The sequence below is a fragment of the Patiria miniata genome, unplaced genomic scaffold (assembly GCF_015706575.1).
Source record: "Patiria miniata isolate m_02_andy unplaced genomic scaffold, ASM1570657v1 HiC_scaffold_13, whole genome shotgun sequence".
NCBI classification, from domain to species: domain Eukaryota; kingdom Metazoa; phylum Echinodermata; class Asteroidea; order Valvatida; family Asterinidae; genus Patiria; species Patiria miniata.
In genome coordinates, this window is record NW_024037051.1 from 15,734,953 (window position 1) to 15,754,567 (window position 19,615).

Genomic DNA, 19,615 nt, shown 5'->3' on the forward strand with positions numbered 1-19,615 from the left:
GGTCTTGGTAATTAATTGAAGCAAACCTGAGGGGAAGGCTAGGGGTCAAATATCATGTTCAAATATACTTGCCACTGACTTATATCAGTCACACAGCATGGCAACCGAATGGACCAAGACATGTAATTTCTATTTATTTGTTTTTCAGAAAAATTAAAGTAAATGTAAATCAAACAAGAGTATGGATATTGGGATTGGATTGCAATTTAATTTCACACCAAATTCCTCAACTGAAGACTGAAAGAATTGTGTTAGAAATAAGCTATAACTATTTATAAAATGCATACTTTTCTAAAAGAAAGTTGTCTTTATTATTTTCACTTTTCTTACAGCTACATGGGCATCGGACATAGAACGGAGATGCGAATTTGAACACGTCACAAAACTCGGTTTGGGTTAGTTTACACTTTTTTTGATTTGGTTGACATGTTTTAGTTTAAATATTAAGTACAAAAATACATAAATTCTGGTGATTCTGATACAGCAGAGAATGCAAGTTTTGCACCTTTCTTTGCTGCAAGTGCATTAACAGTTGGTTTTGATTCCTGAGTTTTAAAAAAAATGTTACAACCACTCCGCTCCCTGAGAAAAAGTAACCGTACAGATTTCTGTCCGACTATTCCCCTCAACCTTTCACAAGGAAAACGGGGGTGAGCACTTCTTCAAAAGCCAGCTTTAGTTACCGTTTGACAGTAGTTGTAGTTTTTAAAGTAGATAAACATCACATAGCAATTGAAGAACATATAACTAGTTAAGAAAATTATAGTGGATAGAAGAAATAAGTGTTTCTTGTTTGTGGTTTTAACCATTGCTTTTATTTTGGTTGCTCGTGTTAAATTTGATTTCTTTCGATTTTCCCAAAACAGACAACATATATCACATGAGCATGCATGCATGAAACCTTTGCTGGTATTTATTTTGACCGATTGATTTAACACCATTTATTCTTTTTGAAAAGTTTTGTTCCATAGCCCAGCATAGTTGAAAAAGATTTATTTTGTTTCCATACCTTAACTGCATGAGTTGGAAATTAGCATTTGAAAAGGGTTGAAGAAGTTATATTCTTTGTTTTTTTTGTTAACGAACTATTTATTTATTTTTCCGTTACAAAATTTAAAAAGTTGGTCAACATCATTTTGGCGCAACCAGTCTTGCATGGGCCAATCGCACAATTTTTTAATCATTTTATTCTTTTTCTTCTTGTTTTGGCCACAAGCAAAGTTTTATTTTTTATTGATAATATTTAGATGATATGGAAACATTGAAGTGCGAATACACATCAAAGTCTGCCCCACGCATTTCTGGTTGTGGAGAAACTCAAAATGATGTGTTATGTTGTGTTTAAAAATTATTTGTAGAATGATATGTAAAATAAAAAATAAATTCTCAATGTGGGTGAATTTAGTAAGAAGGGCAATTGGTTAATTACTTGCTTTTGTTTTCTTTTTTTTCTTTGAAAGCTAACAATAAAGAAATGCATGCATTGATACATTTGTTTGAGTTACTTTTTTGATTTGACATTATTTTGGTTTTTTTTGTTACATTCCATTTTATTTCTATTAACAAAATGTTTCATGAATAACTATAGAAATATTTCACAAAATGTCAATAGAATACGCTGATCACATTTAAAGGAAGGCACATCATTGCACACAAACTGAACATCATCTGTTCCAGAGTGGCAACATTTATCCTCGTTTTGCCATGGTAATAGATTGTGAATTTTTATTGGTCAAGAGTGGATCATGTGACATGCCACAAAAATGCATGGGCATTGTACGCTGTGGTACATGAGTGATGTACCCCATAGGTATAATACCTTGGATTTTTCCCGCTTTTGAAAGTGTCGTTTTCACTGAGTTGTATTATACTAGTGTGACCTCGGGAACGAGGTTGTAGCTACGCTGGTAATACGTAAATTGATGTATGTTCCTGTCAGATGTGCCATGAGGGACAGTGGAGCACTATTTCTACTATGACCGCGCTTGTTATTTACATCGTTGTCACTGTTTGTCTGCTTATTTTAACCGTGCCAATTTTGCCGTAATGATGTTGGCAGATGACAACAGGTCGCCTCCAAAAGAAGAAGTTTCTCTATTGTCCCAAAGACAAGATCAGAAATTTGATTTTTGAACAGGACAGCATCAGCACAAAGAAAAATACGGACAAATCTGTGCGAATAGTTCACCAAGTACCGCGACAGGAACAGACCAGTTTCAGAAATTACCAGTGACAGAATTAGACAGCTGTAAATGTAATCTATAACTGTGGTAAAACAAAACAATTGTTGCCTGCTGTGACGGGGTCCATTGGTTTTGTACACCTTCGGGGGCAAATGGCACCCTCGGCTTCGCCTTGGGTGCCTCGGGTGTACAAAACACCATGGACCCTGTCACAGCAGGCTACAATTGTATAGTAAACTTTCTCTACAAACAAGTTCCTCAGGTTTCTAAATATACTTCATGAAGGATCTAATATACACACACATAATTTATATAAGTAAAACCAAAGTTATTGGGGCCCGCTACAACAATTGTTTCTAAAATGTGCGGGTATTACGTGGTTCTCTGAATCACAACGGTCGCAAACTGTCCATAATGTCATGTCCACTGCCCGTCGGTTTTGAAGGAAATGTCCAGCCGAAACGGAACATCAAACGAAGGACAAAACTCGTCAGGGAATTCAGGACTTGATCAGATCTGCATGAAATAGAACACGAAGGCAATCAAAAGTATATCATAAGTAAGGTTTTAGGCTTTGCATGGTGGAGATACTAATGAATGAAAGGTTTGCGGTAAAACACCATGTGCGAATAATTTCTCAACTAAAAGTATATCATGGACAGGGCTATATTTGACTCGTTACCCTTATTCTGTCTGAGCTATACCTGCTACACTCTATGGCACTACAATACAACAGTTGTGATAAATTAGGTAAATTGCAGTGTTGAAGTGCTCTTTTACGACCAAAAAGTGCATTCACTAGTCTAGGAGCTTGACGTTGTTATGGTTTGATACGTGATAACCAGCCAACGCGAGAGGATGTTATCACGACAAACCAATATCACCCAGGAACCTGTTAGGAACAACGTCTAGGGAAATTTGAATCGGTTGTGTAATGCACACACCTGTTTAGCCTAATATATGCAGCGCGCATTAAAAACATTTCACTGTAGTTCCGAACAAAACCCTTAAATTTCATCCAGTAAGTATAGAAGATGAAGCAAGACTTCTTCCGAACAAAACCCTTAAATTTCATCCAGTAAGTATAGAAGATGAAGCAAGACTTCATCTTCTGCATCAAGCCTGCAGAAGTAGCGCATGCGCACTAAGTTCAGCTCCTTGTGATAAAGGAAACTGCTCAAGAACACTACAATATCCCCCCCCCCCCGACCCGATGGGATGCAAGCCTTTGATTGCAGAGTTTACTTGCAACACAGTGAGTTGAACTTACTCCATACCTTAACCTATTAATTCAACTTTAGTTGATCAGCACTCCACTTTGCAAACTCAAAGTGTTCTGACCTACCTGAGAGTAAAATCATAGATGAATTGATGCCATGATGCCCGTACTCTTCCAGCAAAGGTTCTGTCTTCCGACTCAAAAAACATGGAACCTGCAGCACTGTAAGTATAACAAGTCAACAATTAAAAGTAAATCTTTTAAGCATCTGTTATTTTTCTTCACACCATTGACCATCCAGCTTTTAAGATACATCTCTGGTGCCAAAGTTACAAAACTGTAATTTTCAAAAACAGTTAGTTCCCACAGCATCTGTGATTATTTTTCTTCCCACCATGAACCATCCAGCCTTAAAGATACATCTCCGGTGCCAAAATTAAAAAACTGTAATCTTCAAAAACAGTGACTCCCATATTTATATTATTAAGTGAACATACTTTATAACTGCAACGAAATGGGAATATTTTCTCAGATTTCTTTTCCCAAAGAAACAGCAGCACATCCCTTTTCAAGTCAAGGAGTTAGTCTTAAACCTGTAAACTCTTATCAGGGTGTCCTTATTTCTAGGGTTCTCATATTTTGTTTGCCTTTGATGAAGTAGGGTCGGTCATCAGTTGAAAATAATAAAAACCTGGAAAAAAAAATGCAGTAGCAACTGTGAAGGTGGTTAAAGTAAATGATGCCAAGTGCGTCTTGTCTCTAGTTTTGCTTTTTTGCAATGAGTTTATCATGAGTTGATTACTGAATAAAATAATGAAACCATATTAGCAAGATGTAGTGGACTTTTAATACCATTTATCTGCACTATAGCTCACTAACGTGCAATGTTTTGGCTGTATTGGCAGCCATGACATTATCACATACCAGTATTAACCCCTTGACACTGGTATTGTTCGGCCACGGACAGCTGCACATTGGGTGGAATGTGTACACGCAGGCATTCAGCCGTTGTCTATGAATGGATGTGCTATGCAGCAGGAATAGGGCAATAGCAGTCCCTCGGCCATTATCAAGCCTGCATCTAGAGCCGTCAGCCAGCGTTAAGGGGTTTAAGGTATACTATAGGCACGATGAGAAGCAGCGTCCTGTTATCTTGTGGAATTCCACTGGTTGCTATGCCAGCGTGCCTGGGATTTTGTTCACTTCACGAAAGAACTATTGCATTCATTTTCAAAAGCTTTTCAAATAAGACAAAACCTGATTGCCTGATCATTGTATTCATTATTTTGTTACATTTAAAAAATTTTTTTAATGAGGTTCCAGACAGGGTTAGCGGTAATAAATGTTGTTGTTGTTTCGTGGGTCGTGAGCCCAAAATAGGGTCGGTTGGAAATCAGAACCAAAGAAATAGAAAAGAACGCCCTAATAAGCACATTAAACCAATATAAAGTACCAATATTTGATTATGCTTTGTGAAATGCAATGACATAAAGTTAATTTTGTGTTATTTGTATATTGGGATGAAGCCTAGGAGACAACTGATGACAACCCCAAATACGTATGGGTTCAGATGAGATTCGAACCTGAGCCATACCAAACCTCCAACTGTGCACTTACCATCTGCCCATTGTCACGAGGTAGTTGACTGGCTGGCCAAAGGTCCGGTCAATGGAGCGTACCGTGTTCATATTTCTGAAGGAAAACAAAAAAGTTGTCAAATAGTGTATTGGCCCATACCAAAGCTATTATTCAGATATAGATTTATAGTGTTCCTGAATATGCTTTCGAATATCTTCCTAATACAGCCGACTCTAATCCAGTCTGTTGTTTTTTATTGAAAGTCTGTCGTTCTGGGTTTTTTTTTATTGAAAACATGAATCCCACCCTTCAGGGCATCTTGGCTGTAAAGCCGTGTAAACACTTTGAACAACAGGCGTTAAAGTGAGCATCCTTTACCGAAATATTAAATACAGTGACTTGGGCAGTGACAAGATAAAGTCGTTCATTCTGGCCATCATCAGCTCTGTCTGGCTCTCGTTCATCTTGTGGAACTCCTTGGCCATCTTGCGCAGCTCCTCAGGTGGCACGATGAAGGTCATGTGCAGTCCCCGGCGTGCCTTCATGTTGATTGGCCGCTGGGTGACCATCATCCCAAAGAGCAGGTACTCTGTGAATCGTAAGTCATATGAGGGTTGATGTGTTAGGGTTGGGGGTAAAAAAGTTAGGGGTTAAATGTAAAATCCTACAAACCAAGTTCAGTCGGTGCCTCTGTATTAGAACGACAGCGAGAGTTGGAATTTTTAATGATCGGCTTGATTGTGTTCTCCCCCAAAAAGCCAGTGTGTGGAATTTGAGGTCGTATCAAAGTGAATATTATGGTCAAGGTGTTTGATATTAAATGTAAAATACTTGAAACCAAGTTGAGTTGAAGACCACAGACTACACGTATTGCCAAAAAGGCCCACTATGCCAACATTTAAGTAACTGCTCATGATCAGTGATGGTTACTCTGAACAATAGCTCCCACAATGCTGCCGCCATTACTGGGGGCCTCTGTTTATACAATGATCCCTAGTGTAGCTGATTTTGAAGTATTTTTATGCTCTCTTGAAACATCTTTCTAACCACACATCCTTTGTTTTACGTCACCCTGAACAGAACAAATAAACCATAAAATCGGTGACTAGTAGGATCATTTTGGTTTGCCTGTTACCTTTGATCCCCATCTCAGCTGCGCTCTGTTTCATGGTTGGTTCATCCTTCAAGATAATGGATCGCCAGAATCTGCCCAATGCTAGTCGCACCCTGTGGGGAGGCAAACACACATGTCACCTTTTGCTAAATGGAGGAGAAAAAACCTTGAGAAATATATTTAAGGGAGCCCACAAATTCAGGCAGGGACTGAAAACCCAGTCCACATGGGGGCCTCGGTGGGAGATGGGGTCGTAGAGTTGGCAGATGAGGTGGGTATATCAATCTGACTCCATAGAATCGAGGAGGTACTGAAAAGCTGATCCGAGTGTTCAGCTGGCTGGGATTCGAACCCGGGTTACAGTGGTGGCAGGTGCGGAAAGTATCACTATGCCGACCTCTTCAAGTTTGCTTGGTACAAACTATTCATGCTTAAGATCATTAAAACTAACTCCCTTTAGCCAATTTAATCTGTTGCAAGGGATCCTCTTAAATCCTCTAAATGCCACCGGTACTTTGCAGGAACCAAAGGCACATTCCTTGGCATTTTTATTTATCAGTACACATTCTGATGCTTACTTTGCTGGCAACTCTTCGTACAATCCGTGGTCCAAAAGCACAAGCTCAGCTTTACCATCTTTGGCCTTCCGCACAAAAACTGTGAAAAAAAGTATGTTCTCTGTTAATCAAACGGGCTGAGCAGGCTCCAAAATTTATCTTTAATGCACCATTAATAAGCTAGCAATATAGATGAAGTATGGTCTATTCAGCATAGCATAACTTAATTTTCTTAGACATCATTGTATCTGAACTTTTCAGAATATTTGGTTTGATATATGATTTACACTTCTAAAAGTAATCTTACTGTTTCCAGGATGGGGATCTGCGTGCACAAATCCAGAGCGGAAGATCTGCTCACCAAATGCTTCAATCAATTTAGCATCAACCTAATGAGTGAGGAAAGAAACAAAAAGGTTAAAAAAACTGTCTTCTTCTTATATGGAGTCAGGGAACCAGACTACAGGAAATGATTGTTTTTCTTGGTTTTTATAGCATTTTCGAACCCAAAACCTCAAAAAAGTCAGTGTAACTATATTTGCTATATATTTCCAACCCCCCAATTCCATCCATTTCTGAAAATTTCAGTAAAAGCAAATGATGTATATTCCCTTTAAATCGTTAAAACACATGTTTGAATGCCTGAAAAGGTATCCCTCCATGCAACTTGTATGGCATAACACATTAGCAACTGTACCTTAACACTATACTGCACTGTGTTTAATCACTGAGGAATCAATAAAAGCAGAGAGAACTCAGGCAGTTTCTGGCACTAAAAGGAGTAATAGGCAGGGCGGTTTTAGGCCCTACAGTGACTAAAGGGTCAACTGCAAACTCTCTACCGACTGCACTAGGTCTCCTCCAAAAATATCGTGTGTGTAATATTAGTTTATTTTAGGATATCAAATGTGGGATGGATTTTTTTCTTTGCTGTTTTAGCATTGTCCTCATCTTGCACCGCTGTGATCCTGGTTCTGATCCCGCCTGGTGCAATATGTGGATCCGATTGCCAGATCCTACTTTTATGGTTTTCTTCAGATTTTAATTTTTTTTTTTTTAAACTGTTCTTTCAAATAACCATTTTTTCCCATTCTATGGGGGGCTGGTCTGAAACAGGTGTAAGACTAATTGTTTTCTGTACTCACATCTGCAGGAGCGATTCCCATCTCCTCAATCTGCTCCACATTGGTCACTTTGCAGCCGTGGATATACTCCATTGTTAAAACCCGCTAAAGAATTGCCACACAAGGAACAAAAGGTTAAGAACCAATTTATTAATTTCTTAATTTCTGATCTTTAACCCTAACTCCCCAGCCTAATTTACTAGGAACCATACCCATTCTGGCAAATTCCAACACCCACATGGGAAATTGTACACACGCACTGTTGGACTTAGTTTCTGGAGGTATGCCAACCCCAGTGTAAAAGACCATCAGTTTAGGGGTACTGTACCTATCCCAACGGATTCAAACAAAACCTGCTGTCGAACTTTGATGGGTTGAGTTCGGTTAGGGTAAGCTCGTTCACATTATAATGTGGAAACCGATCCCACGGGGCCCTGAGCATATCATTTGTTAAAATTTGTTCCATAAAGGAAGATTATTGTAGTCACGACAGAAGCACTTCAACTGACCAAATCAAGATTCGGCTAGGACAGATAGTTTTCTGTATTTTTTTTATGCCTTCATGTATACATACCTTGCTTGTTAAATTCCAGTGTACTTTAGGTACGTAGATGTATTTCAGATGTTGTAGATTTTCAGCACACCTCTCCGAGTTGCGTCCCTCATTTTCAAAATCCAACTCCTTAGCGAGTGGCTCCTCCATATCCTGTGGTAAAAACGAAGAAATGTGTTTATAATACAGAATGTTATTAAAAAAAGACATAGAAACTGCCCACTGTAGCTAAAGCATACAAGCAACAGTGCTAATATGCCAACTTTTATCACATTAGTAAAAAAAAAAAATTACAGCCTGCATTGTTTACAAAACTCTAGGTATTAAACAAGAAGTATTTCTGTGCAACAGAGGTTGTGAATGTAAACCACTTTAAGTTAAGACAAGTCTGCTTATTTTTATTTAGGGGGATACTGACTATTAAGTATGCTTTCTCATATCAAGAGTTGTAAAGATCCTTTGTAAAAACAGCAATCCTCGAGGTGCCTGTCTCAGTCAGTTTCATAGGGAAATGTTTGAGAAAACCCCTTGATGAGAATTCACAGAATTACAATAACAAAACTAAGGTATCTGTTTAATTCTAAGGGCTATAAGGAATAATTACATACATATCAAATGCCCATTCCCTGACCCGAGACTGGGAGTTTGTCAAAACCCCCAAGTGGAACTTTTTGCATATATATACACGCAACATTGTGAACACATAGTGTGTATCATGAAGTGCTTAACAGGGTCTTGTAAGTTGCATGCTTATTACATACCGAATGATGTGTGGTTCACATAGGATGAACATTGCACTGAGAGTTTTGTAAATTCAACATTTTACTGCTGAATTTCAAATTAGGCCTAAATTATATTTCTTCATTTCTAAATTTCACTTTACATCATTGTGTGCATCACAAGGCTATTGGTGAGACCGTTATGAGTATATATATAAAAATGTTGCAACAAGTGAAACTCATCGTCGAGTTGGGGTTAGGGTTATAGCCCCTCCCCCTAGCGTTTAGGCCTGTATCATTTGTTGATAGTCACTTTAATTGCAGTTTTCATTCTAGAAGCATGTGGAACATCCCAGTACTCACACTTAGAATTTCATTGTAGTTGATTGAACCTGGGTGCATCCAGTGAATTAAGGTCAGCATTATCTGCAGTGTCCTGAAGTCCCCATGGTACTGGTCTCTCAGGTTGATGTACTGGACCTGAAAAAAAAACCCCAGCAATGTTTGTGTAGGTTTTCCATCTGGTGACACCTAATACAAATTGTCTCCGTCAAAGTTCCCTTAAATTTGTTCACAGTATTTTAATGTAATGTGTCCAGTTTTTCTTGCACTCTACTATTATCTATTTCATTATAAATGTCGGTGAAGGGCAAAACCTAATATGAATTAGTTCACCCGATGCAAAATTCCATCTTATATTAGTTTATGCGGTACCCGCTGCTATGTACATCAGATTCGAACCAGCCAACCGATCCCATTAGCTCGGTGTTTGAGTGGTAAGACATCTGCACTAGAAAGCAGGAGGTTGTGGGTTCAAGTCCCACCCGAGTGATTTTTTCCAACTTTCACTCGGGAGGTAACACACTGAGTGTACAGTGTTTGAAGTCGGTGAAGGGCAACACCTAATTTGATTCATTATATTTGTTAATCCAGCAGGCATTTACTCTGAAATCCAGCTCCAGCCAGTGAACGACAGCAAATTTCAATGACCATCAACAAAACTGGAGACTTATAGTTCCTGGGCCACGCAGTACCGAATCCTTCAAAATCAGGATAAACCAGGTGAGAGCTGTTGGGAGGGGATGGGAGGCAAACTCACCTTGACAGCCACTTCTTGATCATCATGGGTGACTGCCCGGTGAACCTGTGCCAGACTTGCAGCGGCAATGGGTTTAGAGTCAAACTCCTTGAACATCTCATCTGGCTTGCACTTGAAATCCTCTCGAAATAACTGGTCTAACTGTAAAACAAATCATGAGAATCTTAAGTAAGATTTGAGGCTTTGCATGGTGGAGATACTAAATAATGAAAGGTTTGCGGAAACACCATGTGCGAATAATTTCTTAACTAAGAGAATGGTTCTAAAAAGAACCAGAGGTATAAAATCGACGTTCCGGTCAGTATGCTCTGACCGTCTTCAGGAGAGTGACCATCTTCACGAGAATCTTGTGCTTAAACTCACAAGAGAGGCATCATCAGGCTGCACGTTTAGTGCTTGCGGCTGGGCTCTTCCTTCCTCAATTGTACAGAATTCTCAATAACCTCATAATGGATTTTTGCTGGATCTTCAAAGTTGTAATAGGTGTAGCATAAAAAAATGTACAACTCTGATTTGTAGATGTAAATTTCCAAACTACTGCAAGCAACAGATTACAGCGACTACTACTACCAAATTTATCCTTTATTACCTCTTTGTAATCCCGGGACAGCGCCTTGTCGTGCAGCACCGACAACTTCATCAAGATCTCCTTGGGAAGCACGTAGTTTGCCGTGACGAGTACTTGCCCCAGCTTGATGTACAAGCCTCTGTTTTTAAGACACCCGTTGAGAATCATGTCTCCCGTTCGCTCGTTGCAGGTCTGGAAAGCCTGTTTGTATTCCTCAGATCCTTCGTCCAGGTTCCAAAGGCTCCATTTGTAGTCCAGTGAGATGTACGTGCCAATGTAGAGTGTCCTGTATTGAAACACAACAAAACAGAGAGTTGGAAATATTGAGTGAAAAAAAGCGCATCACTACAGCCGGAGCTATATGAAGCTCCAGCTTGACACTATATGAAACGCTAAGGGGACCCAATTCAGGTAATGCTGTGTACCTGGCTAATCGAGTCCGCAGAAGTCAACCAAATACATGGGATTTTTGTCACAATTTACTGAATTAGATTTCACAACTTGTGTACAGTTTACAATAACCTTAGATGTAAACATGCTCACTTGATAAGGTACACATAACCATACATATGAACAGGGTTAAATCTGCATTACATTAGAGTAGTGACTTGTAATTTACAAGTCACTACTCTAATACCCCCGTTTGTCACATGTGCTTAAAACTCATTCCTAACTGTTGAGATTTCAGAGGAGTTTACTGATCTGGTTGCAAACTAAAAAATGTAATGAAAATGGTCTAGTGTCAGGGAGCTAGCTCAGGGAGCTTGTGTGCCCCGCCCACCCCCCGACCCAATATACTTGCAATGATATTTCAAGAAAATTACAAACCTGAAAAACCTAACGAAACCTTGACCAGTCACGTAGACTTTTCTCCTGCTAGTGCTGTCCAGCATAGCATAGGTCCCTAAACCAGCGACGGGCACAAGAAGAATGATTCCAGCCAATGTCCGTCGTACGTACCGCCATCTGGATTGATTGACTTTGGCACCGGTGGGGCCAGGGACAGGGCCAGTGCTGTGACACCGAGCACTGAACTCCTGTTAAAAAAAAAAAAAAAATTCAGACGCCTCTAATTTAATAAAGGTGAGGGGGAAAGAGGGAGTTTGGAAGGGCGGATTAAACATTTTAAAGTAGGCCTACTACACAAATGTATGTGTGATGTGTGTTTGAAATAAAATTGTTGCTTTTTCCTCCTGCACTGTAATGGTAATTTAAGTTAACATTTTAAATCATGCAAGAAATCAATTAATCAATCAATGCATGGGTCAATTCAATCACATTAATACACCTACCTTTACCAAATTAAATCTTGTCCTAGTAAATGTAGTACCAACAGCTTTCCCAAATTTACAACACAACCTTTGAGAGGAAATTGCAGGGCGCCTCTTTTGGAAAATGTTGAGACCTACACGCAAAGCCATGAAAGTCATGATGAAAACTGGTCCAGTCCTAGGGATTAAGAGTGCACAAACATGACATGCAAGACAAACGGTGACAAACTTAAGTGGATAATATATTCTTTCCTGAAAAATTAAATTACACACGCCAAAAAAATATAAGCATGAAAATGCAGATTCTTCAACGCAGATGAATGGGCATGGTGGGTGATGCAACTTTTCAACAAGTTTCACACACCGAGCGTCCAACCATGCCCAGTCCAGTACGAATTGTACGGCGTACACAGAAACGTTAGACTTTGCGGAATAAATCTTTGCTTTCATTCATGATTGAAGTTTCAAGCTAAGGATCAGCATGTGATTGCGAGGGTCTTCCAAGTTCTAACTACGTATTTAAGCAAATTTCTATTTACACGTTACAAACAATTATTACGATTAAACACAATAATTAATGATTTACATATATCAGCTGAATCATTCTGGAGGGCACGTTTGCTACTTTGCTTTTTATGTAATTACAAAAAACTCTTGAACGCCGGTAGACTCTTGGGGGCGCTCTATCCGCGTGAGGCGCCCCAAGTTATTTAAGTTTTCAAAGGCGCCTTTGACAGGACCAGCGGGCCGCGGTTCATACGTTTTGTTGTGTGTATCCACTTTTACAAAACATTACAATGTGGACCACATTTCCATCTTTGTGCGTGTGGAATGTACAAATATCCAATTCATGCCAATTTGCAATGGCCATATGATTATTTTATGCCAATTGCAAGGAATGGTGGTGCAGCCCTGCTGATGCGACGGTCGGCTCGTTTACATCTTTTCCAGAAGCACGTGGCAGGCGCTCTCAAATTTCTTACCCGCCGCTTCGTTGTAAATACAACACCTTTGACTGTATCCGCGTCGGAAGGAAATCATGAAGATGTCAGAAATGTTGAGAGACAAGATGAAGACGCAGGCTTCCGATCTTCAGTTTCTTCAAGCTTCACTTCACAACTCCGACATTTCCAAAATCATGGTCTTCATGCAGTCAGTGGGTAAATATCAACATTTTTTTATGGCAATGCTCTCTGACGACCGGGGAAAAAAGTACTCAGAGGCCAGCTCACCCATAGAGCTGCTCACCCAAGTGAAAATAAAATAATTCAAGAATTTCGCCATTGCTGGGAGTTGGCCATATTTTTAAACAGTAAGGGGCAAATGGCGTAAACAAACAAAAAATCGGCTGCAACAGACAGTAGTTTTTTTTTCTTCAATCCAATAGGCCTATAGTTGGGCAATTTCCAAAGGTTGGCATTATACACTTCAGTCATTGTTCTGCATCCCACTTTTACGGAGATTGTACATTATGAGGCCGTTGAAAGAAACAGCGTTGATGCGAAATCAAATCCCTTTTGCTATAATGACCTGGAATTACAACATTCAAAGCATTTTGCGTCTGTTAGGGGATTTCAAATTCCTGCTCGTAATAGTGGCCGTTTCTGTGTTATCCTCTTGGTTGGAAATCCTCTCAAATATTTCCTTGTTCGTATTTTACCCATATAATGCCCATTGAGGTCTCTCACAAAAGGTTTAATGGCGGCAGCAGCTAGTAGGTGGGGTGTCCAACCTTCAAAACCGCAATTCTTAAGTGTCGTACCTGTGCGTCTGGGAGGGGACACCGCCTAATTTGTTTTTATGTCTAAGTTCATTAGAACGATCATTCCAACACCAAACAGTCATGAATGAGTCTGCTTTTGCAGAATTTCAACCTACGAATAAAAATTCCTGTGCAAGTTAATTGCCGATTTCTGCACGGCTTAAAAAGTATTACGCAATGTACACCAAAGCATCGCTACCCACGTACTGCATTGCAAAACCACTGCAATGTAACATAGTGTAATATACGATATTATGCATTAATATTATGCCGGCCCAAATATTCGAGATAGTCATGATTTTGCGAATTACGCAATAATGCAACCTATCACGTTATTAAGAAATAAATGTCCGCGTTAATATGGCCCAGTTAGTCAATTCTCATGGTAATTATATTTTTTGACGATGTATCAAAGCCTACCTGATACATGAATGGACTGTAAAGCAGACTCACTCATGGTGGAACCTGAATTATTAAAGAGAGATACATTACGAAGAAGGCCTGAAAGCAAGCAAAAGATTTAGGATGTATGATATGGCGAACACTTTAGTATGCCGGGGATCCTAAGGGCCATTTGGATTTTCTCCCCAGTTTGATGCGAGTCCTTTTCGGCATAAAAAAAGGATGATACAAAATGGCCGGGATCGATGATTTTCCCCTTTAAAAACTGCTATTGAATTGGACACACCAAAGAAGCGCTGTTCCAACCTCGTACCCAGGGTGTCGAGCAGTACGCGCCCACCACTACCTGCTCTCTCACCCTGGTATTGGATCATTTGCATGTGCAAGATTTTTGCACACGTATGCAAATGAGGAACAGTCTGATGCCTGGATATGCGTTACACATTAGCGTTTGTTTTTGTATGCGGTGTCTGGGGTAAAAACAGAGTCAATTCGTAGCAGCGCGAGCACGGCGTGAGTTACGAAAACACGATTTTTGAAATCAAACTGTTACGATCTTATCGAGACAACATGCAGTATCATATTTCAAATTAATATGAGCAAATTGGAAAGGAAATTAGTATTTTCGAGAAGGCGTGGACGGATGATCGCGAAAACACGTACTGCACGTTGTGAATATATAGCACCAAGTACGCGATAAAAATCCATTACTAGCCAATTGCGGTATCCAATCAGGATACAGGAAGACAGTTTCCTATCCAGGGTTTACTATTGGAAACGCGGTTGGAAATAAAGTAAGCACTGGGGACGAGTTTGGCGCTGTTCTAAACGGGCATGTTTTTCCACTCATCCGGAAAACACAGATCCCAACTAACGGAAGTCATACGCATGTTTAATTAAAGTAACACATTTTTTACAGCTGTCCATGGAGTGTTAAACTTTTCCAACCAAAGGCGCACAGTTTCTTAAAAAAGAAAGTAAAAAAACCCACCGCAATATTTCATATATTAGCAGATCAATACATTCATGTGTATAATGGTTCATATAGGGCCTATAGAGTGATTCTTGATTCAAGACATTCTTTGATTTTGATCGAAATAGACCATGGGACTGTTATGAATGTGTACTTTTAAGTGGAGGAAGGGGAAAACCTGTATATGTATAATTATTTGTTTATGAATTAAATGATTGATACCAAAAAAGTACTAATGAGGCCTATACATAATTATGCATAAATCGGAACCTCTACAATACCGTGAAATCAGGAAGTGGGAGTGTTTCTGGGGGTTTAGAAGTTTTTGAAAAAGAATGAATAATTCACAAATAATGCGTTGTACTTCCAAAACTGTGTAACACTCTGTTATTTTACAGTACATGTACATGTGTACGGTACGTGTTTATTTTTAAAATTACTGTCGTGGTATTTCGCGATTCTTGGTGGCTGTTTTGCAAACTGATACGTATGCCTCAATGCTATTACGTCATATCACAAAAAAAGAGTTAAGCCCGATTCATACTCTGCGCGAAAGCGAACGCGACTTGTGACGTCGTGGCAAGTATTCGCACTGCGAATTCGTAAAAGTTGAACATATTTCAACTCGGGCGAATTTCGCAGCGAATGTTTTATGACGTCGAATTCGCTTCGCATTCGCTTTCGCATGAAGTATGAACCGGGCTACGGTTTTGCGTTATTTCGCGGTAAATAAAGCCGTTGGCAGATTTTGCACGAGTTTTTTTATTCTTAACTTGACATTCTGCAAACGCTGACTCGTACACTACCGTTTGGTGTTGGAATGATCGTTGTGCTCAATGTTTAAACACATAAAACAAAAAGCACCTTAGAAGGCGGCTAATTATTGAACTTTAACTCGTTCTTAAGCACAAAATGCACGGGAAAAGCTATTCTTAAGTTGTGGATCTTGCATTATAGTCACAATCAGCTTATAGTGAAGGTTTCGCTCTTGTGCTCAAAAGTTTAATTAACAGTAAATAATTAGTGCTAATTAGGCCATTCTTAAACATGGATGCACACGGGATTTCTCATCCTTAAGTTATTGGTTATTGATAAATTATTCGAAAACTATCTTTTCGCTTTGGAACCGTGCTTGTGCGCGATATTCTAATTAAAAGTCTTTTTTTGGGGGGGGGGGGGGTCTTTAGGTGGTGCCCCTCCGAAACGCACGGGGTGTGTCACTTAAGAGTGACGGTTTTGACGGTTGGACACCCCCACCTACTCGCTGCCACCATCAAACCTTTTGTGCGCGATATTCTAATTAAACCTCGATGGGCTCTCGGACTTCTTCCACATCAAGAGTTCCGCAAGGAGCAGTGCTTGGACCACTATGCTGACTTTACCTGCCGAGCAAGTTGACTTCACAAGTGAGACTATTCGCTGACGATTGCCTAGTATACCGACAAATATCACCTGACAAGGACACCTCAACTCTACAAAACAATTTCAAGTTGCTCGAATCATGGCAGAATGAATGGCTCATGAACTTTAATCCATCGAAGTGCTGTACTATCACATTTGCTTACCGGAACCCTCCAAAGAGATCCCTACACCTTTTGTGGAGACCAACTCACATCGAACACAGCTCACTGCAGCCAAATCCCAGAAATTTCTCGGAGTCATCAGGCGGAATATGTGGAGCTGCCCAGAAGAAGTGAAATCCATGGCATACCCTATCGTTGGAGTATGCAGTGACTGTGTGGGACACACACTGAGTGTAATATACCGTAACACTAGACAGAGTCCAAAAATATGCAACAAGATTCTGCACAAAAAAAAAAATACAGTATAGGAAGAGGGAACAGTCACTGGAATCCTGGAGCACATGAAGTGGGGAGACATGGAAGAGCAAAGGAAGATACAAAGGCTATCAGTGCTCTACAAAATCAATCATGAGCTGGTTTACATCTCATGAGCAGATCACCTCAACTGAAACACAAGAAATACCAGGGGCACCAACAAAAATCCTACAAACGACATACAACCAAGGAAGCCTTCTGGAACTCTTCCTTCCCGAGAACAATTACAGGATGGAAAAAGTTGCCAGCAAACGTCGTCAACTCTAGGACACTACTTGCATTCAAGGATAGGGCATCCAAGCACTACATGGACAATTACATGTAAGGCTATTTACTAAGGTCATCTACACATAAGGTCAGAAGTTAGTGTGATATTCATGAGTGAATTTTACTGACTCAACCAGAACCAGAAACATGCACATTTCGTGGTTTTCAGGACGCAGTGCCCCTTTAATTTCGCCTTGGGAACTAAATTATCAACTTCCAAAACTTGTTGGAGCTAATATCGACTGTCCATCCTCAAATTAAACATGTTAATTGTTATATTTGTATACTGGCGTCTTTCGACTTTCCGATGTTTTTTTAGACATGATAAATGCTCACTTTCTTCCTTGTAAACAACATGCTAATTGTAAAAAGAAATGGCCTCAAGGTGTTAACCTTCTGTATGGCCCTTTATTGGAGAAGTGATATAGGATAGTGGCCTTGAATAAGGAAGCAATGAACATTGTTAAAAATTGTTTAAACAACACCTTTTAAAAAGACCGTTTGATCGTTTTGCCTTTGCTAGCTATAGGGTTTTCACGGGCATCCGTTCATCAATTTTCCTGTAACCCTCGGACGCTATCATGCATGGCAGGCTGATAAAGCTGATGTGGTTCAACGTCGCAGCTACTCAAGGATTTCTTCAACACTACTGAGTCTGGTAAGTGTTTGCACTTCTTATGTTACTGAATTATTGTTTTTAATAATCTTACAGGGTGAGTAAAAAAATGCGGAACCAAACCCCAAAACATTATATTTCATATTTAAACAAAATATGCAGCACCCAAAATAATAATGACTGGAAAGCCAATTTCACAAGGTACTGTTTGATGAATAAAAATTACTGAAATTAGTCAATCCGTTTAGAAAATATCATCATTTACACACAATAACCCTAAAACCTGTCTCGTCCCCCCCCCCCAATGCGATTTCAAGAATCGTCGTCGCATCTTTCTTCAAACATCACCAGCGACTAAATCTCAGTATAAACGATAAAACGTATTCCACAGAATCCCTTCGAAGGCCCGTCCTTTAAAAAAGTGTATTTTATTAATTAAATTGTTTGCCAGGTTTGTTAATAAAGATATGCTACAGTTGGTAGTAGTTGTTGATATATGTATGCTGTGTCATTTTCTTTGTTGTTCAAAACAGTCAAAACGCACAATGAATGGCTTCTTTGGACGAGGCGGGTTTTAGGGTCATTGTGTTTAAATGGTGATGTTCTTTGAACGGATTGAGCAATTTGTATATTTTTTTAAAATAAAAAAAAGTAGCTTATGAAATTGTTTTTTTCAGTCATTATTGTTGTCGGTGCTAAATACTCTTTTAAATATGAAATATATTTTATGGGATTTGGGTTCCGCTTTTTCTGACCCTGTATAACGGCTCTTACCTCAATGTATATTCCAAGCCATACGACAATAAAGGCAATAGGATGATTTGCTTTTGTTGAGATAATTTGACATATCCATATGCGTTTAGTTTGAGACATTCTGTGCACTATTTGACTGCCTGTCAGCGAACCCTGGGCCAGCTATGATACGACTTATGCTAAATCTCGAGTATGAGTCCCTTTTTAGAAAGAAATTCTCGGATTTTTGACATGGATGGGGAGCTGGATATTGTGGCTACAGTTCCCAACAAATTTAAAGTCCGCAGATCAAATGCAAAGTTGAAGATAATTTGACATGCGCATTCATGTTTTGGCCAAGGCTATATATGTACAATATATTCCATTTGACTGCCTATCAGTTGGTGCTCTGTCAGCTAAGATGTGACTAGCAATATCTCATTTTTTAGTGCCCTTGCCATCAGTAATTCTGGAATATTTTGACATGGATAGGGACCTTGCTAGTGTGACTACATTATACAACACGTTTGAATTCAGCAGATACCTGTAGACAATTAGAGATACGTATCGATGTTTCGGCCGACTATATTTCTGTGCAGTATTCTCCATTTGCCTGCTGATCAGTCTGTTGGCCCTCTGCCAGCTATGACATGAATATGGAAGTGGCGTTGTTATCAGCAATCTCGAAATATTTTGACATGGATGTGGAGCTAGGTAATGTGGCTACATTCTCCCACAAGTATGGAGTTGGCTGACCAAATATAACTGGAGAAAATTAGGGATATGCAACTATGTTTTGGCTGAGGTTATTTCTGTGCGGTTTTGCATTTTGACTGCCTATTAGTTGGTGCTCCATCAGCTATGACATGACTTGCTATATCTCGACATTTAGTGCCCTTGTTCAGAAATCTCAGAATATTTTGAAAATTTAAATATGGAGCTAGCTAGTAAGAGTGGCTACATTCTCCCACAAGTTTGGAGTTGACGCAAATATGTTTTGGCCAAGTTTATTTCTTTGCGGTTTTCCATTTGACTGCCTA

The 19,615-nt window shown here is 39.5% G+C and overlaps 2 protein-coding genes across 6 annotated transcripts in view; one reads left to right on the plus strand and one right to left on the minus strand.

The window, feature by feature from the left end:
• LOC119721398 overlaps positions 1-1,487 on the plus strand; it is a 63,673-nt gene extending 62,186 nt beyond the window's left edge. For both annotated transcript variants that reach the window (XM_038191465.1, XM_038191466.1), the window contains one exon: positions 333-1,487. The gene's annotated coding sequence lies outside the window, so the exon portion shown is untranslated. The remainder of the gene's footprint in view (positions 1-332) is intronic.
• LOC119721399 (uncharacterized aarF domain-containing protein kinase 5-like) lies at positions 189-13,242 on the minus strand. 4 transcript variants are annotated; one of them, XM_038191470.1, is made up of 15 exons: positions 12,969-13,242; positions 12,007-12,163; positions 11,543-11,751; positions 10,736-11,000; positions 10,147-10,287; positions 9,411-9,527; positions 8,350-8,481; positions 7,797-7,880; positions 6,959-7,040; positions 6,673-6,751; positions 6,116-6,207; positions 5,359-5,569; positions 5,020-5,094; positions 3,529-3,624; positions 189-2,699 (listed from the first exon to the last, which is right to left on the minus strand). In XM_038191470.1, exons 2-15 carry the CDS (start codon positions 12,142-12,144, stop codon positions 2,573-2,575), a joined length of 1,848 nt encoding a protein of 615 aa, XP_038047398.1. In that variant the 5' UTR covers positions 12,145-12,163; positions 12,969-13,242; the 3' UTR covers positions 189-2,572. The 4 variants fall into 4 exon arrangements, with proteins under 4 accessions (XP_038047398.1, XP_038047397.1, XP_038047396.1 ...); XM_038191469.1 differs by lacking the exon at positions 12,969-13,242 and adding an exon at positions 12,572-12,674; XM_038191468.1 differs by lacking the exon at positions 12,969-13,242 and adding an exon at positions 12,350-12,450 and having other exon boundaries at positions 12,013-12,163.
• Between the last annotated feature and the right edge of the window lie 6,373 nt (positions 13,243-19,615).